The 23,821-nt window shown below is 35.0% G+C and overlaps 2 protein-coding genes and 1 non-coding gene across 3 annotated transcripts; 2 read left to right on the forward strand and 1 right to left on the reverse strand.

Moving 5' to 3' along the window:
• Positions 1–13,943: 13,943 nt before the first annotated feature.
• LOC136202822 (uncharacterized) lies at positions 13,944–16,593 on the reverse strand. The gene is made up of 2 exons (XM_065993736.1): positions 16,179–16,593; positions 13,944–14,405 (listed from the first exon to the last, which is right to left on the reverse strand). Exons 1-2 carry the CDS (start codon positions 16,446–16,448, stop codon positions 14,214–14,216), a joined length of 462 nt encoding a protein of 153 aa, XP_065849808.1. The 5' UTR covers positions 16,449–16,593; the 3' UTR covers positions 13,944–14,213.
• Positions 16,594–20,744: 4,151 nt separating this feature from the next.
• TRNAL-AAG (transfer RNA leucine (anticodon AAG)) lies at positions 20,745–20,825 on the forward strand. The gene has a single exon. It is a non-coding gene; the product is annotated as a tRNA-Leu (tRNA).
• Positions 20,826–20,969: 144 nt separating this feature from the next.
• Positions 20,970–23,683, forward strand: LOC136203880 (probable ubiquitin-conjugating enzyme E2 37). The gene is made up of 6 exons (XM_065995097.1): positions 20,970–21,105; positions 21,175–21,244; positions 21,315–21,420; positions 22,056–22,154; positions 22,509–22,646; positions 22,796–23,683. Exons 1-6 carry the CDS (start codon positions 20,970–20,972, stop codon positions 23,681–23,683), a joined length of 1,437 nt encoding a protein of 478 aa, XP_065851169.1.
• Positions 23,684–23,821: the final 138 nt, after the last annotated feature.

The following is a 23,821-nucleotide window of genomic DNA, read 5'->3' on the forward strand; positions in this document are numbered from 1 at the left end:
AAAAAATATAGAGTTGAGTTGAGATTTGTCGTTTTCATGGAAGATTGAATAAGAAAGCAATTGGATATTATTAGATAGTTTTGATTTGAAAAGGAAACTACTTAATTAACAAACCTATATAGTATACATCTACCTCTTGACTCATCTACCAACTCTTCTTAACTCTTTTTTTATTATTTTTTTGAATTGCTTAACTTTTATTTTTAAAGGCAAAAATCCCATAGTTAAATAAGGGGTTAAATGCACGGTGATTATATTAAAATGATGAGTCAATTTTAATTTGTTTCGATAAAATCACTCAATTATTAATTTTATCTCAATTATATCATTCCGGTATTTTCAGTGGTTAAAAAGCATCAGAATGATGCCATGGTTGATACAACATCCTTAGTCAATTTATATTTCTGACCGAAACGACACAGGACAACCACGTTTGAGTTATATTTATGAAAAATCTAAAGTTTTATTTTTTTTCATAAAATTTGCCAGGTGGCGAATATATGGATTTCATGTGTCGTGTCGATCAGAGATTTGAGTTGACTTATGCTGATGAGGCTAGGCGCGGATCTTGGATAAACTGGATTGGATTGAATATCCGAGTAAAAAGATCCAGAATTGGACCGAACTGTTGACTTTTTTCAAAGAACTGGACCGAATTGGACTATTGACTTTTTATTATCAAAGAACTGGATCGAACTGGACCGAAATTATCCAGAATTGGACCGATAACCGAATTGGATTGGACTGGACCGAACTGGATTGAAAGAACTGAAGATTTATCATATTAAATTTATTTTATATGAAGTTTTATTTTTTCCTATTTAGTAAAGTGTTGTGTTTTCCTATTTTTATTTAAGGTAAGTTGTATTTCCTATTCTTATCTAAAGTAGGTTAGAATTATTAGGGTGATTTAAGGTAGGTTATCTTTCCTATTCTTATTTAAGGCATGTTAGAATTATTAGGGCGATGATTTGTTAGACCAACTGTAATTTTCTTGTCCCGTTTCCTATTTAAGAGAATCAGCTGGTACTAATTGATTATGCAATTGGTTAATGAAATCTTTTTTTTCCTTCTTCTATATTCTTCTCTCTATTCTCATTTTTTTCTTCATATTCTAAAATTCTAATTTATGAGAATCCTAGCTCATCAGAATCCTAGTTCTGACATCATCTCTTCAATTTCATTTCTAAAGTGAAATCTAATTATTTGCAATTTCAATTTCAGATATTGTTTCTCCTACTATTTCTTTTGGTTGTTGGTTAAATCCTAAAATTTGTGTACATATGATATGACAATCAAAATAGATCAATTAATTTAGTAGTGTTTGACTTTAGTCAAATTTTGATTTCTGTTATTGAATTTTAACTCGTTAGAATCTCGTCAAGTTTTTTCTTCTATTGTACTTTAATTTGTTGTTGTTTAGCTTAAGTTGTGCATTTCTTAAAATTTGCATGTGTTAAGATATTAAAATTGTTAATCTTGAAACTAAGTTACCCATTTGTTCTTTAGCAATCCGGTTCACCAATTACCAGTGTTCTAAAAATCGGGTCAGGTGGCCGCCTAGACGGAGATTTCCATAACACCGATCCGATTTTCATTAATAGGGCGGATCAAATTGGCTGGCCACTTTATTACCGTTTAGGCGGAGTGAGGCGGTGCAAATCGCAAACCGTCGCCTAGCTTTTTAAACAGTTTTGTATTTTTTTTTTATTTTTTTCCTAATTGCCTAGCCAATCAAAGCAATTTATTGAGTTAAAAGTTGGGGAGAAAATCTAATGTCCCCATTTCGGTATCCCCTTCCATGTCCCTCTCACAAAAAGTGTTCTCTTTTAATTAAAATAATATATTTTATGAGCCAAGAGGACCCACATCCCATATACTCCATCTGTTCTAAAATACATGTCTTTTAAGATTAGTGCACACTAATTAAGAAATGCAATTAATTTTAAGTAAAAGACTTTGTTATCCTTGTATTAATTGTATCTACTAGTAACTTTATCTATTCCCAAACCAAAAGGTCAACTTAAATAATGGTATATTTGGTAAAAGTAAATTAATGTGCATAGATTGAAGCAAAATGTAATGTATTGTGGAATAAAAAAATTTCTCTAGAAAGACATGTATTGTGGAACGGAGGGAATAATTAAAAGGGACCACTTTTTGTAAGAGGGACATAGAAGGGGACACTAAAATGGGAACAACAGATTTTCTCCCTAAAAGTTGAACTCTAAAACAAAAGTAAAAAAGAAATATACTAAAATATTATCTATGTCCGCCTAGCTATTTAAACAGTTTTTTTTCCTAATTGCGTAGCCAATCAAAACACTCCATTGAGTTAAAAAGTTGAACCCTAAAATAAAAGTAAAAAAGAAATATACTAAAATATTATCTATGTGTTATTTTTATTTCTAAAGATATTAATATAACAAAATATTACAATATTTATTTTTTTATCTTAAATATTTATTATTATTATTTTTTAGATAGTATAATTTATATTTTAATTGTATTTATATAATAATTTATTTAAAAAAATTAAAAAATTCAAAATTGATTAATCACCAATTAATCGCCAATTTTAAATTGTTTTGATTGGAGCTCCAAAGGTTTTAAAATTGTTAATAAAATATAAATAGAACACATAGATTTTAAATTAAATCCGTAGATTTGTATGGCGAAAGAGAGAGAGCGGGTTAGGGTTAGGGACCGGTCGTTGGAGCGGGCAGCGCAAGGCGGACTACGGGGCCGTTTTTGGGCGGACAGGGTGGATCTATTGGCAGGGAAGGGGATCAGTGGGAATATAGGGTCGGAGGGGGAGAAAGAGGGAGGAGGAAGGAGAGCGGCGGACTCTAGATGGGGGGGGGGGGGGATCGGCGGATCGGGAGGGGAAGGGGAGATCCGGTGATCGGATCTGACGGGGGGCGAGGGTCGGCATGGGTTTTCTGGCAGTAGGGCGGTTGGCGAAGAGGAGATCCATGCGACAGGGGAAGGTGGCGAAGGCGGAGGGAGTAGAGTTAGGGCAGGGGGGAGATTTTGCTGTCCATTGGGTTTCTGCGGCAGCGGCCACGGCTTGTAAGATTTCGGATTCGGCCTTGTCCGATGGGGGAAATCAGGTTGTGGGGGATGCGGTGGACGTCGAGACCATGTCTGCTGTGAATTTGATTTCTGGGCCTATTGATGATGCGATAAACAAAAAAACTTACGAGCAAGGTGTGGGGAAAAACTCGTGGAGAGATACAGTAATGGGAGTGGTCGAGGAGGAACCTGTGTTAAATGAATAATTTATAGAGGATGATTCGGAGGAGGTCTATTCTGATTCTGATGAAGAGGATGGAGAACAGGATGATCCATTATGTCCTGTGATTCGGCTTTCCTCGGCTGATAAGCATGCCCTCAGGTCTAAATGGAAGTTATCTTTAATAGTGACAGTGCTCGGGAAAAGGATTAGTTTTAATTATTTCGCTCAGAGAATCCAGGCGCAGTTGGCTAAAAAAGGGGAAGTCACCATTACTGACTTAGAAAATGACCATTATGTTATTAAATTTACTAGGGCGGAGGACTATAATGCTGTTATTAATGGTGATCCATATATTATTTCTAATCATGTTCTGGCATTAAGGCCATGGGTCCCTAACTTTAATCCACATGATTGTTCAGTAAATAGGATTCTAACTTGGGTGAGATTTCCGGACCTACCTATTGAATATTATAATGAAAGCTTTCTTAATAAAATTGGTGGGCTCGTTGGTAAAGTTCACCATGTGGATAAAACCACCATTGGGGCAGTTAGAGGTAAGTTTGCCAGAGTTTGTATTGATATCGATCTAGCTAAGCCCCTTTTGTCTAAATTCTGTGTTCAGAATACGGTTTACTTTATTGAGTATGAAGGTATTCATAATATTTGCTATGAGTGTGGTATGTTTGGTCATACTTATGAAGGTTGTCCTAAGAGGGAGAAGCTGATTGAAGAGGTTGTTGAGGCCATAAAGTGAGGGAAGAGGGGTTTCAAGGTGATGGGAGGAACTTTGGCCCCTGGATGGTGGTTAAGAGGCCGGGTAGACGAAGGACTCGTGCGACTATTGTTCAGAATCGTCCTCCTGACATTAGTAAGGAGATGAATCTTCTCCATATCATTCCTGAAATTAAGGAGAGGCCCCCAAATAAGAAAGTAGGTTATGGTGATGATACGATCCTCGGTTCAGGGTCTAGATTTGGGGTTCTATCTATTGAGGATGCTCAAGAATCTGACCATTCAAACGAGCAATTGGAGCTAAGCATGCCAGTGTTAGAATCTGCTGAGCCGACGGCTAATAAAGTCGAGGCTGTTAACCCTCTGTTTGAGTCCAAAGTTGAGGCCCTGGGTGGCTCCCAGAATCATGCCCCAATTGGGAAAAAGAAGCATAATGAGGTTAGTATCCCGAAAAACTATGTTGAGAATTTAAATGGGAAGGCTATGGGTGTCAATAAAATGAGTATGAAAAAACCTAAGGGTAATCAGAAAAATAACCAAAGTTCATTGGATTTGTTTTGGATAAAAGGGGGCCTACTGTTACCTCTTCAAGGCTCTCTAGAGCCCCTAATAAGCATCTGGTTTAGGATGTTGGGCCTGTGGTCATTAGTCTTCCTTTTTGATGGATTTGTTTGTGTGGAATGTTAGAGGAGCGGCTAGTAAGGCTACCCGTATCCATGTTAAAGATTTAGTTAAACAATTTAACCCTTCTTGTTTTGCTTTGATGGAAACCAAGATCAGTGGTAGTAAAGCTGATGAGGTGGTTAGAAAGTTTAGAAATTGGAATTGTGTCAGATCGGAGGCTACTGGCCGGGCTGGTGGGATTTGGCTCTTCTGGAAGCCAGGTCGTGTTCAGATTGACATTGTTAGTGTGGATAAACAATTTATTCACAGTAAGGTTATTTATCCTGGTAATAAACCCTTGTTTATCACCTTTGTTTATGCTGATCCTATTATGGCCAATCATAAAAGGTTGTGGGAGGTTCGTTATACTATGAGTACAAGTATGGAGGATGCTTGGTTTGTGGCTGGGGATTTTAATGATATTGCCCTTATGAGCAATCAAAGAGGGGGTGGGAACCATTCCCACCCCATAGACCGGTTCACATAGTGGTTCCCACCCCCTCTTTGATCGCTCATAAGGGCAATATCATTAAAATCCCCAGCCACAAGCCAAGCATCCTCCAGACTTGTACTCATAGTATACAGAACCTCCCACAACCTTTTACGATTGGCCATAATAGGATCAACATAAACAAGGGTTTATTACCAGGATAAATAACCTTACTGTGAATAAATTGTTTATCCACACTAACAATGTCAATCTGAACACGACCTGGCTTCCAGAAGAGCCAAATCCCACCAGCCCGGCCAGTAGCTTCCGATCTGACACAATTTCAATTTCTAAACTTTCTAACCACCTCATCAGCTTTACTACCACTGATCTTGGTTTCCATCAAAGCAAAACACGAAGGGTTAAATTGTTTAACTAAATCTTTAACATGGATACGGGTAGCCTTACTAGCCGCTCCTCTAACATTCCACACAAACAAATTCATAAAAAAGGAAGACTACTGACCACAGGCCCAACACCCTAACCCAGATACTTATTAGGGGCTCCTGAGAGCCTTGAAGAGGTACCAACAGGCCCCCTTTTATCCAAAAAAATCCAAGGAACTTTGGTTATTTTTCTGATTACCCTTAGGTTTTTTCATACTCATTTTATTGACACCCATAGCCTTCCCATTTAAATTCTCAACATAGTTTTTGGGATACTAACCTCATTATGCTTCTTTTTCCCAATTGGGGCATGATTCTGGGAGCCACCCAGGGCCTCAACTTTGGACTCAAACAGAGGGTTAACAGCCTCCACTTTATTAGCCACCGGCTCAGCAGATTCTAACCCTGGCATGCTTAGCTCCAATTGCTCGTTTGAATGGTCAGATTATTGAGCATCCTCAATAGAAAGAACCCCAAATCTAGACCCTGAACCGATGACCGTATCATCACCAGAACCTACTTTCTTATTTGGGGGCCTCTCCTTAATTTCAGGAATGATCTGGAGAAGATTTATCTCATTACTAATGTTAGGAGGACGATTCTGAACAATAGTCGCACGAGTCCTTCGTCTACCCGACCTCTTAGCCACCATCCAGGGGCCAAAGTTCCTCCCATCACCTTGAAACCCCTATTCCCTCACTTTATCGGCCTCAACAACCTCTTCAACCAGCTTTTCCCTCTTAGGACAACCGTCATAAGTATGACCAAACATACCACACTCATAACAAATATTATGAATACCTTCATACTCAATAAAGTAAACCGTATTCTGAACACAGAATTTAGACAAAAGGGGCTTAGCTAGATCGATATCAATACAAACTCTGGCAAACTTACCTCTAACTGCCCCAATGGTGAACTTTACCAACGAGCCCACCAATTTTATTAAGAAAGCTTTCATTATAATATTCAATAGGTAGGTCCGGGAATCTCACCCAAGTTAGAATCCTATTTACTGAACAATCATGTGGATTAAAGTTAGGGACCCATGGCCTTAATGCCAGAACATGATTAGAAATAATATATGGACCACCATTAATAACAGCATTATAGTCCTCCGCCCTAGTAAATTTAATAACATAATGGTCATTTTCTAAGTCAGTAATGGTGACTTCCCCTTTTTTAGCCAACTGCGCCTGGATTCTCTGAGCGAAATAATTAAAACTAATCCTTTTCCCGAGCACTGTCACTATTAAAGATAACTTCCATTTAGACCTGAGGGCACGCTTATCATCCAAGGAAAGCCAAATCACAAGACATAACGGATCATCCTGTTCTCCATCCTCTTCATCAAAATCAGAATAGACCTCCTCCGAATCATCCTCTATAAATTCTTCATTTAACACAGGTTCCTCCTCGACCACTCTCATCACTGTATCTCTCCACGAGTTTTTCCCCACACATTGCTCGTAAGTTTTTTTGTTTATCGCATCATCAACAGGCCTAGAAATCAAATTCACAGCAGACATGGTCTCGACGTCCACCGCATCCCCCACATCATGATTTCCCCCATCGGACAAGGCCGAATTAGAAATCTTACAAGTCGTGGCCGCTGCCGCAGAAACCCCCTGGACAGCAAAATCTCCCCCCTGGCCTAACGCGACACCCTCCGCCTTCGCCACCTTCCCCTGCCGCATGGATCTCCTCTCCGCCAACCGCCCCACTGCCAGAAAACCCATGCCGACTTTCGCCCCCCGCCAGATCCGATCACCGGATCTCCCCTTCCCCTCCCGATCCGCCGATCCCCCCCACCTAGAGTCCGCCGCTCTCCTTCCTCCTCCCCCTTTCTCCCCCTCAGACCCTATATTCCCACCGATCCAATTCCCTGCCAACAGATCCGTCCTGTCCGCCTAAAAACGGCCCCCTAGTCCGCCTTGCACCGCCCTCTCCAACGATCGGTCCCTAACCCTAACCCGCTCTCTCTCTTGCTCTCTCTCTTTCGCCATACAAATCTACGGATTTAATTTAAAATCTATGTGTTCTATTTATATTTAATTAACAATTTTAAAACCTTTGGAGCTTCATCAGAGTTAACAAGATATGAACAATTCGTTGAAGATAAATGAAAAGGCATATGTGCAAAACGGGACCGAAACTTATTTAGTCAAACAACAACTACTTTTTAGCTCACTCACACCATAAATTTAGTAAAAATGATCAAGGAATTAGTTTTTAGCTCACTATTTTACCTATAAATAAAGTTTTTGTCTTCATTAAAAAAACAATACAAACAAAAACTAATCAACAAAAATCAACAATGCTCAATTAAAACAATACATCTTAGACAGCCAACATAACTGAACTCCCTCCCAATTCCAGCAGCCATTTTCGTGCCATTTTCAAATACCTGAGCTTCAAATTCTCGTTTCTCAAATAATTCTTGAATTATTCCCTTTATTTACTCATTCATAATTACCCAAAAATCCATCATTTTTAAGATTTAGAACCTCCGTTCTTACTCAACAATTCCAACAACCCTTTTACTCATCTATATAGTTGCTTCCCCGTTCTCGATTCCACGATTAATTCCATTTTAGTCAATTTACGAACTCGACAACTTACACATTACGTATTTCTCAATCTCGGCCTGTAGTCCCACCCTAGCAGACAGCCTCAACATTGACCGTTCAACGTTGAAACGACAACACTGAGTTTGTTTAGATTTGCTTATAATTTATGTTTATATTTTATCTCATTCAATTTCATATTTATTTACAAGGTTTGAGATAAAACTTTTATCTTGCTGATAAATTATTTCGATTTGTAATCGCTTCCATTTCTTTCTAATTGTAACAAAAAAAAAACATTATACATATAAAGATTAAAGAATTTCTTTGTGTGTGTCGCTTTTAATTCTCAATCCAACAAATGATTTTTCTGATTAAGCTTGTGTTTAGTGCAACTTAGAATCTAAGGAAAATTATTTTCTCAATAATTGTATTTTCCATACATTCGCCGTGATCATTAAGAAATCAAGTTATTTGGCGAATATTTCATTCATTTTCATAAGCATATTTTGAGAATCCAATTCTTTGGCATGTCCGTATACATCTCACACGAGCCAAAATTGAAAATTAGCCTTTATTCACATAATATCGATAAGAGTAACTATAAGTAGGACTATAATTGAGCTGAGACGAGACGAGCTTTGACCTGCTCAGGCTCAGCTCATCAAAAAATTGACAAGCTCGAGCTCGAGTTGTGAGCTGCTCACGAGCTATTCGCGAGCTTGTTAAGGAGTTTGTTCACGAGCTTTGCTCGCGAGGAGCTCATTAATTCAGCTCATGAACTTCGTTCGCGAAACTCATTAATTATGTTTATTAATTATATTGATTTGAAATTTCTTTAACACAAAACTACATAGTTTTGGAACCTACAAAACTAAATTTTAAACAAAACTACGTTGTTTTCTATTTCTCCCTTTTATAAAAAATATTATCATTAACATAATAATTGATCCAAGCTTGCTCACGAGTGTGTTCATGAGCATTATAATCGAACTTGCTTGTGAGCTTATTCATGAACCTATGATCGAGCTTTCGAGCCGAGCTTCATGGTGCTCAGAATCGTCTTGTTTATAAATCGAGCCTAATACGATCGAGCTGCTATTGAACCGAACATCGAGCCGCTCATGAGCAGCTCGACTCATTTACAGCCCTAACTATAAGATAAAGATTAACAAAATCTTTATTTTTCTAAATATGAATAATATCTATTAAATTTATATGTATCGCCAAAAACAAGCTGTTGAATCATAGTAAGTAGAAAGACGAAAATATCGATTCAAAATTTTGGACTGAGCCGTGGAGATCACTCTCTTTAAGGCATTTCGCCTCAAAATTGTGCAAACAGACAATTTGTAGATCACAATTTTCTAGAGTTTCATGCGACTATGTTTCCAGAGAGTTTGTTGTCGATCATTTGGAATTTCAGGTAGTTATTAGCATCATACTTCTTTGTTCCAGCCTTCTCAATGTCATTCCTCGACTGCAACACATTCCAAACATCTTTGGCGGATTTTTTCTAAACATTGTACTAATCATATAGATAACCAATCAATCCATTCAATATATAGCTTCGCAAAAAAATCAATATCGATCCATTTATCAACAACATATTTCTCAAACTTAGTGGCAGTTTCAGCAACCACAATTTTCTCACAGTTCAAAACCGAAGCAACCTTTTGGTGGTAAGATAGAACATCATCTTTTGTTTCCGTCTCTTAAAGTGATCCCCATCAAACCAAAACCGTTTATTTATATCATTTAGCTTAACAGTGTGAATCGTCTTAAAATTGTTGAAGCATAATAAGTAAAATAATGAAAAAATCGATTGAGAACCTTGGAGTAAGTCGCGGACGAGGTCACTCTCTTGACACTGCCTTAAAATTGTGCAAGCAAACAATCAATTGATCGTCTCCAAAATAAAATAGCACAGTTGAACACTGTAATCTGATTCTGATATGCAGTGGCGAATCCAGGATTTGAAAGAGGGGGAGTAAAAAATCTACGTAAAAAAAATTTAGACAAAAAATGTAAAATTGTTCAATTTTTTATGGCAAAAAATGCAAAATTGTTCAATTTTTGGTGACGAAAAATGCAAAATCGTTCAATTGTCATGCATTATTTTCATGATTTCTTTTGATAAAAAAACGTAAATTATAATGTTTTCGACTCGTAATCATCCATTTCCGGGATTCTCGGGTTGTTACGCATCAAATATCCCTAACGTTTTGGGTCAGGTGCAATTTTACCTCTAACATCTAAAATGGTGCAATTTTACCCTTAATGTTTGTAGCCAAGAGCAATTTTATCTCTAACGTTGATAAATTGGATCAATTTCAGAACTATTATAAAATACAGTCAATTTTTTTCTTTATTTTGCACCAATTGCATATCAATTTTGTAATTTTGCACCAATTTTACCCCTAAGGTTGATAAATTGGATCAATTTCAGACACTATTATTCATAACCGAAAAGACAGTTTGATAAATTATTTCTTAAATTGACCCAATTTATCAACGTTAGGGGTAAAATTGCTCTTGGCTTCTAACATTAGGGATAAAATTGTATCATTTTAGGCGTTAGGGATAAAATTGCTACTGACCCAAAATATTAGGGGTATTTTTTGCACTTTAACCCTTATTTTTGGATTAAATTTTTTTTTTTTTTAATTGGGGGGAGATGCCCTTTGACCCCCTACATCCGCCCCTGCTGATATGCACGTTTCATAATTGTTCTGATTATGCACGTTTCATAATTGTTCTAATAGCTACACTCAAAGAAAACGAAAAAACTGCTTAGAATTTTCAAAATTGGATTTTTTTTGGTAGATAGAAGAGTTCTTATTTTAGTTTGAAGACTCATTAAAATAGTGTTGAAAATTGATTCAAAATAATTAAATAACACTCAATAAATTAATAGAAAATCAATTATTTAAACAAAAAAAATTCTAAAAATATAAGTGTCCAACCCAACCGATAGCGATGCTACGTGTGTGGTGTTCAGAAGTAAAGCATGCGCCAAATTATAAATTTTTTTTATAAGAGATTCTTAATAATTCTCTTATCTCATGCTAGACTCTAATAGTATATATGGGACATCAGTTGCGTTCACATGAACCCTGATGATCAAGTAAATTTAGTCATTCACTGTTAAATCTAGACGGATTAAAATCTTAAGATAGGGATTCAAAACATCCTAAGGCTTATATTTAATCCGTCTAGATCTAACGGTGAATGACCAAATTTACGTGGTCATCAGGGTCCATGTGAACGCAATTGGATGGGACATTATTCATTTAATCAATTTTTAAGTCTCAAACTTGGACTAAACCCAAAAATATACTTCTATAATGTCAATCACAACACAAATGAAATAAACCACTCACTCCTAATTGAATTTGAAACTTGTATTGCTAATAAAAACTTAGGCCATTTTGGTACGCTGTAATGGAATGACCATTATAATGGAGGGTCATTGTCATATTTGGTTAATCATATCATTTTTGTCGTGATGGAATCAACATTACATCATTCAATTTTTCTTCACAAATTTATGTAATGGACATTACAAACAAAATAGACATGAATCCCCATTATGATTAGCCTTTATATTTTTTATTACTAATGGCGAAATACGAAAAAAAACATGAAAACATAAAAACCGAAAAACTGAAAAAGTGAAAAAACCGAAAGCGAGAAAAAAATGCAAAAAACATGAAAACGAGAAAAAATACGAAAATGGTAAAATGAGAAAAAACACAAAAAAATGCAAAATGAAAAAAACGAAAAAAAACAAAAATAAGAAAAACAACGAAAAAATGAAAGAGAAATTGAAAAAACATGAAAATGCAAAAAAAAAAAAAAAACATGAGAATTGTATTTAACTAATATAAACATACGCATTGTAATAATAATTGTATGTTTATCAATTTTATTAAAATTTGCCAACCAAACATGGTAATGTAATCATGATTCTATTTCATTACATTACACATTTAATTACATTACAATCTAGATTATATTACATTGCAATACAACATATCAAACAGACCATTAACATTTTTTATTATAGTTATTTCTCAATATGTCTCATTCAGAAATTAATCACTAAACAGGAAAACGATAAGTTTTTTTTTTCTTCATGAAATCAAAAGAACACATGATAACCAATTTGTAATTAACAAAAAAAAAAGGAAAAGGGAAAATAAATAAAAGAATTACGAAACCTTAATAATGGAGTTGTTTGTGTAAGGACTCAACTCCGAGACGGCAGTGTCAGTAGACGGTCTAATCAAGAAATTGCCCGCCTAAATGATGACGATAGTAGTAACAATAAATTGAATCTCACATCCGAAAACACGTAAAATGATTGTATCATATTAATATGATATCTTTTTTTGTATGACTGCTTTTAAAACCGTGATGCTCGTATCTTAATGACAAAATCTACCAAAAGCATCTCAAGAAACTGATGAGGAAATGGAAAAAATGATTGTCATCATCCAGCATATCATGTCGAACTAATCTTTCCAAAACGCTATTCTGAGGCAGAAGTTCACTGTAAAACAATATCGTTGTAACTGAAATAGTAGGCTGACTTATCAGCGACGTTATTAGCCTCACCGCTGACCGGAGCATCACAGTAGCCATCACAGACTGCCAGAGAAAACAATAAAATGAGAAGTTAAAGAAAACAAAAAGAGAGTGGAATCAAAATTGAGCAATGAAGAATATGATACCTACCATGGTTTTGTGTGAGGAAGAAGACCCAAAATTGAAGATGGAATTTAGTTTAGAGGATTTTGTAAACATTTGATTTTTTTTAATACATCTGAGCTTCCAGTCAGCAACAAGAAGTCAAACTTGACCTTTAGTAATATATAGATTTTCACAACAAACACATTTTTTTCTAATGAACTAGAAAGTCAAGGTTCTTTGACAGGTAGCCATACAAAAGTTCTTTTTGAGACAAGTTAATTAATACATATTTATTTCTCCTAAATTAAGTAAAGCATTCAAGATTTTGGTTGTTTGTGGTGATTTTGGTTATTTATTTGTCAACCTTGCTACCACTGCTTTATTCTGAAAACTGCCAAAATGAGAGTTTTCTTCTAATCTGATGTGTTTATATACATTAGGTCCAACATGGAATTACCATGTGAAAATGTTAGCTGAATTATTTCCCAGGTCAGTATTTGAATTTGCATTATAATCGATGTTAGTGGGGTTTTATCATAAAATAACATATGGATGCAACCAAAAATTGAAAAAGTTAGAAGAAATTTCATATTCAGTCATGGCATTCATTAAAAACAAACTATACAACAACAAAACCTTAGTAAAATCAAACTATACAACAACACAACAACAAAACCTTAGTACTGAATCATCCTTAGTACTGAAATGATTCAGAGTCGTGAAGCTCATAAGAAATTATTTTGAAACATCACATATTAAATTTTCATCATGCATATAAATTTCAACCAGTTTCACTTTTTTATATAAAACTCATGTAAACTTTGTTTCTAATCAAAGGAGGGCTCACCATTTGTTTCATGATATTATAGGAATGAAAGTTGTTGTGTTTAGCAAATTAGAATATATTCTCATTTTTGTCATTTAAGTGAAATCTCCTTCAAATTACAAACAAGAACAAACTTGCCCAACTTGAGAAGATAGCAATTGCAAAGTACTTGACAAACCTCCTCAATAAATTTCTTTTGGTAGGCATTCTCACTATAAATAAGGTAGAAAATCAACACCCATGTTATTGAGATGAGCATCCTGCAACACCTCAATCAAAATTTTGGAAAGGAATCTAACTGAATTGAAAACTAAATTCTGATAAAAGGAGGCATCAAAAATGAAAATTACTAGTCAAAAACATCATAAACTACTTCAAATTTCCAACTAAAACACCTATGGCATCATAACACTTAGCAAGTCCTCAAAAATTTTGCAACTTACTTTCAGCTCAAACTGGCAAGGAACAGCCATGAAAAAACTCTACCTGGATGATGATTATTGTATATCATCCGCTTTTTAACCGCCACAGGCTATAACAGATACAACTAATTGATCAGGAACTAGGTGGATACATGAAGAAAAAATAAATCTAGACTCTTTCATTATGGCGTGTACTATTCCTTATCAGGCTTATCTGTTTCCTCTTCCTTGTCAGGATCCTCCTCCTCTTCCTCTTTCTTTTTCTCTTCTTCTTCTTCATCTTCTTCAGGCGGATCATATGGCAACGGTGGTGGTATCGGTGTTTTCATAGGGCTAAATTGGGGAAATATATCAGGTCTGCGCCCAGGTTTGGGCCTCTCCCACTCCTAACAAGCAAATCATAATACACAAATTACCAGACTGAATGAAACAGTTTTAAATAAGGATTAAGGAAGACATCACGATATCCGACTCTCAAAAATATGACTCTCTGGGAAACTTATTGTATTTGAGCTGATACTATGTTTTCATGATGATAAAAAAAACTACCAATTTCACCAAAGGGACTCAGAAAATGCCATTTAAATGGATATCCGCAGATGTTGTAAAACTACAACAAATATAGCCTTTTGTTCAAAGAAGGAAACATTCCAAAGCAACAAGTGCGTTCTGTAAGTTGATTCTTCCTGACAATGGCAATACAACATTTAGCCAATTACCAATCTGAAGTTGATGCCACCCGGGTGACCATTATCAAGATGCATTCACATGACAACTTCAAACAATCAATTCAAAATTTCACTTGCAAAATAAACCACTTAATTCAGCAGTTGATTGATGCCATACAAGCATCATCAAAAGACTTCTGCGAGCTTGGCAAAAAATTATTTCAAAATTTTCAAAGTAAAATAACACAACATTGTATTTAACTCTTTATACAATTTATCCCAGAATAATTATATTACGCTTCACCCAACATCACAAGGGACAATTAAATACATTCTAGATAGCCATCCACTAGTAAAACTACAAGCCAAAATTATTAGCTTGAGTTTCTAGCAATTTCATCTAGACCCCAAATACCAAACTTCTGTCTGCAGAATACATCAGTTAAATATGAGGAAACCATGATCCAAGATATAGACCTAATTCAATTAAGACTATACAAGCACTTGTACCAGTCAGATTTAATGTAGACAAATTCCAAGGCAAAAATACTAATCATCTGCCTTCCAAATAATTTGAAACAAAATTTGTTCAGATAGAGGGAAAAACAGCATGATGTCATTCCACCCAAGTGATGAGTGCAAAGGGGAGGCAGTTGGCCTGTAAGCCAATCGGCGCCACACGGGAACTTTGGTGTAGCCCAAGTTTGTCCCCATGACAATGAGTACATCTATCAATGTGCTTCTGGTTTGTTCAGGTCAACCTACTCTATGCAACCCAAGCTTAATCCTTAAACAATCAATTGATGCACTCGCAATCACATCTCAGTGGTCCCCTTGACTCCCACTTTATCAGTAGCACCAGCAAATAGAGTATTAGTACCTTCATCCATTTTGAGTCCTTAAAAAATAAGCCCATATCTACCATGGGCATATAGGAAAAGTAAGTAGAACGCTCATTTAAAACACACAGATTCAATTTAATAATTTTAGAAGTTGTTTCTTTGCTATTTTCTACTGCAGCTTCATAATGATCATTGAACAAAAGCTAAGAAGTTCATAAGGCTTCAAAAAAAAAAAAAAAAAAAAAAAACAACTAATCAACTCGTGCTCAGCAAAAGCATAAGATCAATCTTCCTAGGTTTAGTTTTCTAAAATTTAAGGAAAAACAAAGTAACTATACCAGAGAGAACTTCAGTAAGCAAAAACATTACTATCTTCCTAACGCTGGATACTATGTCTTTTTAGCCAGTAACAATTCCATTAGTACAATGCAATACATCTGATTTCCAATTGAAACAAAGCAATTCAACAGTAAATAAACCATCAAAAAGAATAAGAACCTAATAATAAAAGTAACGGAGAAAACGAAAACTCGAAATTGTCTACCTTAAAGCATTTCGTCCAGAGCCAAGCACCGAAATAATACACTAGAAAGTACAAACAAAGAAATCAGAAAACACAACTCAGAAGATAGAGAAGAGAAAAACATACGAGAGGGAAATCGAGAGGATTGCGGCGAGTCAATTTTTCTTCATCAGGTGCCATACAAACCCCATGAGTTTGACGCCTGCTCCGAATATCAATAGAAGAAGTAAGGCGGCGAAAACCGAACATCGGCGTTGAGAGAACGTTATAGCAGCGGCAACAGCTATGGCCGCCGGATGACAAAGAATAATAAGAAGATGAAACTGTAGCTGCAGATGTAGGAGGCACCATCAAGGGTTTCGAAGTAGAGCAAATTGAAAGGCCAATTGAAGCCATAGTTTATGTTCAACTATATCGGATTGTGGTCGTCTTCTTCCTTTTGACTGCTGCTGCTCTTTCACCCCCTTCACCGATTCTCCGAAATCGAAACAGCAGACAAACACCAACCTCCACTCTCTAGAGTCTACGCTCTCCACAACCGCATTTCTATCCCCATCGGTTTTTTGGTGGCTCTTCTCCATGTGGATCTCTTAAGTGGGCTGGGCTGAAACCCAATAAGGCCCAACCCAATAAAATTTGAGTAAGTTCCATATTATTCATTGAGGAAATTACATCAAAATTCAAGTATTTTACATTTAAGTAATTTTTATATTTGTGTTTTATCACTCCATACTTTTATTTTTATTTTGTCAAATTCAGTTATTGTTTTAGTATTAAAAAAACATAATTTTGAAAAGAAAAATATGACTTAAAAAAAACTGATAAATTTGACATAATAAGAATTTCTTTTTTTTTTTTTAAGTATAAAGTAATTGTAAATATTATTTATGATTTTTATGTAATTCACCCTTGTTATAGATTAACTATTTACCATTGTCCAATACACCAAAAAAAAATTCTTAAATTTTCTTTGGAAAAAATACAATTGTTTTTTTTTATCATGAAAAGTGCAACTTTCGTGTCATAATCATGTTAACCCAATTGGATTAGTATTGATTATGTCTCGTGTCTTTGGATCACATTAATTTTACTATATACGTATATTAATGGTGGATTTTGAAAATATATGAAGATATTGTACCATATTTAAATATTTTATGTCATTTTTGAATTAATATACTAACACTAACCATCCAAAAGTCTTCTAACATTTTGCTTCAAAAAAAAGAATCTTCTAACATCATGTTGAGGGGTCGTGTAATATGTTTATAGCAATATAAGAGGTTCGAGTTTTGTTTGAAAGTAACAATTGTAATTTTATTACCTTTATTAATAAATATGACATAAAAACGTGAAAAATATAACAATAATTTAAAATATTGATGTCATTTTTGGGTTAGTAAGTCAATCCTAACCCAACTCAAAACTTTGTGTGTCAATTCCATGTCGATCAAAAAATGACACATTACGTACTAAGCTAAACCAAACACTAAAATTGCGGGTCGTGTTATCGAATCGTGTGTACTTTTGCCACGTTTAGCTATCATAATGTAGTCACATTTAAAACCCCAAAATTAGTTTCACCATTCCTTTTTAACAGGTTGACTATAGACGATACGCGCGAACAATAAAAAAAAAAAAAAAATTGAAATCTATTCTATGGAAACTTTCAAACTCCCCTCAAAGAGTTTTCAACCGAACTCTTTTTATCTTCTCCAAAATCTATCATGCTTTCTTTACCAAAGTGGCACAAGCAATTTTCTTCCGAGTTGTTTCATACGATTGTACTCCTTGGTATATCCAAAACAAGATTTTTCTTAGACTCTCATTTGGAACTTGTGTTAATCTTTCCTCATTTTCAACTTCAACTTCAATATACCATTTTTCAACCATTTTCCATTCTTTTTGAGATTTAAGAAGAGTCTTCATTTGGATACTCCATTTACCATAATCCTTTCTTTGATTTATTGAGGGACATAAGGGAGAGTAACGAAGTTGTTCATTCTAATTGAACTCTGATATCAATTTGTTGAAGATAAATTAAAAGTTGAAGAATAAACAAAGAAAAACGAATTGCTTTATAATTAGTTTTTTTTCACTCAACTTAACTCAATTATAATGAAAATAGGAAAATTATTTATAATTTAAAACAACTCTTCGTTAAATTATATTACTCTTCAATAAAACACACGACTCTTTAATAAAATCATACAACTCTTTGCTCAAATATACAACTCTTCATTTAACAATTCGTTACAACTCATCCTCAATCCAAAACTGAGCACTTGGGCGGGGGGATCAATTTTCACACAAACTCTTTCAAAACGACCTCTTGACCATCAGCTATAATTTTATCAATCCAAATCGCCTTACTAAAGTGTTTGCTATTGCCATCAGGAAACTCTCCTTAAAGTACAACATATGAAGGTTAGGGAAATGTATAGATATCATACTCGAGTTAACTTTGGCCTTCGTCGGTCGAAAATCATATGTTCATGTTCGAATTGTCAGGTAGTGCCCTTGAACAGTCCATAAAGCCTCATTCCTCACCCTGTCCTTGTTAGCAATATTTTTAAATTTTACTATGTGAAATCCATGAGCATCCATCATAGTAATATTCTATTTCAGATTCCATAGTCATATCGCCCGATTTCTAAGAGCTATAGCCTATATAACCAATATTCCGACCCAATAACTTAACAATAAGCGCGTCCTTCCATGGTTAAGCAAGCTGCTCTTTGAGCCGAGGGCGATTCAAGGCGAAAGTTATCCATATAATCGATGGCAATTAAACCTTTAGCATACAAGTCAATAAGGGCATGTTTCTTTTTAAGTTGATCATACCATTGAATTTAATAAACAATATAACACCTCCAATATATAAATATAGACAAACAAATTTAGGACCCGTTTGATTTAGCTGTTAGCTAATAGCTGTTGCGGTTGCTGTTAGCTGTTTGCAGTTGCAGTAAGCTGTTAGCTGTTTAATTATTAGTGTTTGGTAAAATTATATTGAACTGCTGCTGTTCGGATTAAAAATGTCTAAAATGTACATGTTTTAAATTAATCAACGATGAAATTATAAAAGGAAAAATGTGAAAAAATACCTATAATGTTTACAACTACGAATAATTTACTCTTAACGTATAAAATGATGCAATTTTACCCATAACGCTAGCAGCTAAGAGCAATTTTAGGGGTAAAATTGATTTTGGCTGCCAACAATAGGAATATAATTGTACCATTTTAGACGTTAAAGGTAAAACTGCTCCTAGCTATAAATGTTAGGGGTATTTTTACACCTTATCCTATTATAAAATAAAAAATGTGTTACACAAATTAATAAAAATAATCTATATAAAAAATAAAAAAATTTATTGAACGCAACAAAACATTGTTCTTCCGGTAATTATTCTGGAGAAATATAAATAATATTAAAGAATAAACATATTTTGTGGAAATAAAAAGGATAATTTTGTCAATAACAAATAAATACAAACAGTTGTTTATGAAAAGCTCCAAATAGAAACTTTTCGTGAAACGCTCCAAAATGCTGCAGATTTCAGAAAAAATGCTAAACGCTGCGGTTATATAAACCTAACCAAACGCTATTTTCCCTGCGGTTTGGAGCGAAACGCTAAACGCTCTCCCGAAAAACTAAAACAAACACCCTCTTACTCTTTTAAAGGTTAATGAAATAGATGTAGCACTTTTTTAATAAGACGGTGTACAAATATAAACACATAAATTTACTCCTTTAAAATCTAATGAAATAGATATAACAAGTCCGATGTACAAATATAAACACATAAATTTACTCATTTAATCTAATGAAATAGATATAACACGTACGATATACATATATAAACACATAAATTTACTCCTTCAAAGTCCAATGAAAGAGATATAACACTTTTTTAAATAAATAGTATAACACCTTATTTAACTACAAATAACCATTAATGTTTTTTAGGCTTAGATCATACGCAGCTCTCTGAACTTGTTACTTTTAATCATTTTGTCCTCTGAACTTACGAGACGATCCATTTGGCTCTTCAATTATTTAATAATAGTATTAGCAACCCATTGTTTTCATTATAACGGAAACAATCATGACTTGTTCTCATTCCAAGCACCAATGTCATAAGAAAAAAGGGATGTATAATACTAAAACAAACTGCAAATAAGATTAATATAGATAGTACACAAGTTTTTTTTTTTGTAAAAATTTCATATAGGGTTGTGCATTAATAAAATAAGATGCAAATGAGGTTACATATATGCACGTTGGTTCCAATATTTCCATGAACACTTGTATTAATGTTGGAACTTCATTTTGTTTCCGTTATAATGAAAATAGAGGGTTGCTAATACCACTTTTAAATAGTTGAGAGGGCAAATAGATCGCCCCGTAAGTTTTTGGTGCAAAATTACCAAAATTGACAAGTTCAGAAGACTATATATGATTTATGCTTTTTTTATTATATTCTATTTAAAATAAATTAATTACTTTATTCATTAAATAAATTTATTAAATAAGGATATACAAAATAAAATTTTGATTGTATTTTAATGTTTGATTATTTCTTGTAAACTTATATTTAGGTCAAAGTGTACCAACTATTTTGGGGAGTAAGGTTGTAAATCGTTTTGTTGATTTATAGATATAAAGTGGATTCAATCTATCAACTCGTTGAGATGGCCGAGTTGGTCTAAGGCGCCAGATTAAGGTTCTGGTCCGAAAGGGCGTGGGTTCAAATCCCACTCTCAACAATTCAATATTTTTTGTTTCTTTTTTGCTAATTTAAACAACGTGATCCGACCCGACCCGCTTTACCAGTTGTGCTGTGCCTTACATCTGCGGCCTTTCAACAAAACCCCTTTCCCCCGCCTAAGTTCAAAATTTGCAGTGAGAAAATGGCACAAGCAGCGAGACTCAGTATTCGAATGCAGAAGGAGCTCAAGCTTCTCCTTATCGATCCTCCTCCCGGCGTATCTTTTCCCTTTCTCTCCTCAGACTCCAAAAACTCCTCCCTTTCATCAATTGACGCACGTAAGTTCATTAAACTCAATAACAGTGTTCAAAAAGACAAACTCAATTGATTTGAATTTTGTTTGCCAGAAATTGAAGGCCCGGAAGGGACTGTATATTCCAAAGGGTTATTTCACGTCAAGATTCAAATTCCCGAAAGGTATTGCTGAATTTTGTTCATCATAATTATCAATTCGGAATTTAAGCTAATTGATTCTTCGGAGTTTTAGGTATCCCTTTCAGCCTCCAAATGTGACATTTGCTACGCCTATCTACCACCCTAATATAGATAACGGAGGCCGAATTTGTCTCGACATTCTCAATCTTCCCCCGAAGGTGAAGCATTTAAGATTTTCTTTTTTTGGTTTGTTAATTAATTATCTCGAGGAATGTTTATAACCATGGAAATCTATGATTGTTTTGTTGGAATGCCTTTGGAAATGGAAACATAGTAAATCTCTTTCTAGCTTCATAAGAGAGCATACTTGTAAATGGTTAATGGCTTTCTGCAATTTCAAACCTATGATGGACTATGCTGGGATTTATTTTAATTATATTTCACACTGTCCTTCAGTTGATTTTTTAAACTCTGATTTGCCATTCTCTGGTTAGAACTACTCTGACAGATTGACATTTATGTGCTGCCTTGGCCTCTTACGGTTTGTCCAAATGGGATAAGTACTTCATTTCCAAAAGTAGGGTCTTATCCATTGTTCCATTAATTAAAAATCTTGTAATTTGAACCTTGTGTTTTGGTTCTCTTTTTTTCTTTTCTTTTTCGTATTCGTGCCCAAAAGGTTGAGTTTTATGTTTCCTGAAGGGTAAAAGTTGGTCAATGATGAACTGTGTGACGAAACGGTTATTCATACACGGGCTTGATAACATTTTTATATCAATTTGAAATCATAAGCTTCTTTTCCTTTCAAATATGATGTTTATAAGTAATGAACTTCATACTCTTATTCAAGTAGGGTGCATGGCAACCATCATTGAATATTTCAACTGTGCTGACAAGTATAGGATTGTTGTTAAGTGAACCAAATCCAGATGATGGCCTGATGTGTGAAATGGTTAGTGGCTATATTCACACAAGTCACAACAATGGAACAGTAATATTGAGGGATATTGATACATTTGTGGTAAAAGTCAGAACTATTTCCCATATTGTGTTTCTTTTAAAACTATTTCTGTGATTGTGGTATTGTTTTGTCCAGTTGGTTGTTTGACAAGCGTATGAATACCACTGCTGGTTACATAGGCAGGCGGGAGAATACGTGCACATTGGACCAAAAATACCATAACCACGAAAATAGTTCAAAAAAACACAAAAAATGGAAAATAGTTTCGACTTTTACCACAATGTGTCAATATCTGGGACTATTGAATCGAGATCTATTTTCTGATATGCTTAGCTGAATCTGCAGAGCCGAGAATACAAATACAGTAGATGTATTTTTGATCAAAAAGCACGTGCTATGACTGAAAAATATGCCAAGACTGGAGCTTGTGGTCCTAGTTCGAAGAATCAAAGTGTTCAAACTAATGCAGATCTAAGCACATCGGTATTGTTAGTTGGCTTTTCCTTTTGTCTTTCTTAATATTCTATATCACACTTGTTTGCTTTTCTATATTTTATCTGTTACTTTTTTATGTTATTTTTTTTAACAAACGTTGGTATTTCTTAATGTTTAATATACTGTATCTTCCCCAGGTGGATCGTAAACAGCCAGACAAAGAATCAGAAAATGTAGTTTATCCCAGTAATAGTAAACCTTGGGGGATTAGCAGGAAGTTGTCATTGGCACCTTCCAAATCAACTCATAATGGGGCTAGTGATAGAGAGGCAAATGTACAAATAGACTTCACAAATATGGGAGCAAAAGAGAGGGAAAAGTTGAGCCATAATTCCGATAACCACAATCTTAGTTGTGAGAAGAAATTATGTGGTAGTGGCACAACGAGGAACTCATCTCTTGAGTCCTCTGTTCACAATAATAGCAATGCGCGGCAGGATAGTGAATTGCCATTTGACATTAAAGTCACAACTTCAAATAAGCTTTGTCAGGTCAGTGAGAACATGATGCAGGAATCATTGGTTGCATGTCAAATGAGTGATGGTAATAATGAGAAAATGCTCAAGCCTCCTGCAGTGTTGTCTAATTCATCTTCTGGGACCTTCGGTGTGTACTCATCTATTAACCGATATCAACAACAGAATTTTCAGTATTGTTTAGATGAATTGCCAGATGTTACTGCTACCGATTCAAAATGCAAGAGAACATGTTCAGTTGGCAAGAAGCTGTCATTGGGTTTTAGACGTTTGCCAGAGGCACAGAGAAAGGATGAGAAGGAGAACATTTTGCGGACTGAAATCATGCAAAAGCAATATCTTAACCATCCGAATCGATTGCAGGGTAGCAATGAGGACAGTGAGCCAGTGAAATTGGATGAAACTCAGAATCAGGACCGGAGTGGCATTGTTGCTGAATCAGTAATAGTGTTGGATAGCGAAGACAGCGAGGAAGAAAGCGATAGAGGCATAAGAAGTAAACTGTCAATAGTGCGGAAGCGTGTTAGGAAGAGAAAATCTCAAGCTTGAGATCTGAAGAGTGCATATTGAGTTTTGTAAAGCAATTATGTTATGTTATTCACTAATGTTGCACAAGAAGTTACTCTTCTGAAGTGTTCAAGTATCAATCCAACATCAGTAGATCTAATTATATTTTAGTGTCACTAA

This window comes from Euphorbia lathyris, chromosome 8, assembly GCF_963576675.1.
Source record: "Euphorbia lathyris chromosome 8, ddEupLath1.1, whole genome shotgun sequence".
Taxonomy (NCBI): Eukaryota; Viridiplantae; Streptophyta; class Magnoliopsida; order Malpighiales; family Euphorbiaceae; genus Euphorbia; species Euphorbia lathyris.

What these genes read in the sequence shown, in the direction of transcription:
- LOC136202822 (XM_065993736.1), bottom strand. Translation starts at nt 16,448, where the DNA reads ATGGCTTCAATTGGCCTTTCAATTTGCTCTACTTCGAAACCCTTGATG. An exon ending in ATCCTCTCGATTTCCCTCTC is followed by an intron (nt 14,406 to 16,178) that starts GTATGTTTTTCT and finishes TTTGCTTGTTAG; the next exon opens with GAGTGGGAGAGGCCCAAACC.
- LOC136203880 (XM_065995097.1), top strand. Translation starts at nt 20,970, where the DNA reads ATGGCACAAGCAGCGAGACTCAGTATTCGAATGCAGAAGGAGCTCAAG. An exon ending in CCTTTCATCAATTGACGCAC is followed by an intron (nt 21,106 to 21,174) that starts GTAAGTTCATTA and finishes TTTGTTTGCCAG; the next exon opens with AAATTGAAGGCCCGGAAGGG. An exon ending in ATGGCCTGATGTGTGAAATG is followed by an intron (nt 22,155 to 22,508) that starts GTTAGTGGCTAT and finishes CTGAATCTGCAG; the next exon opens with AGCCGAGAATACAAATACAG.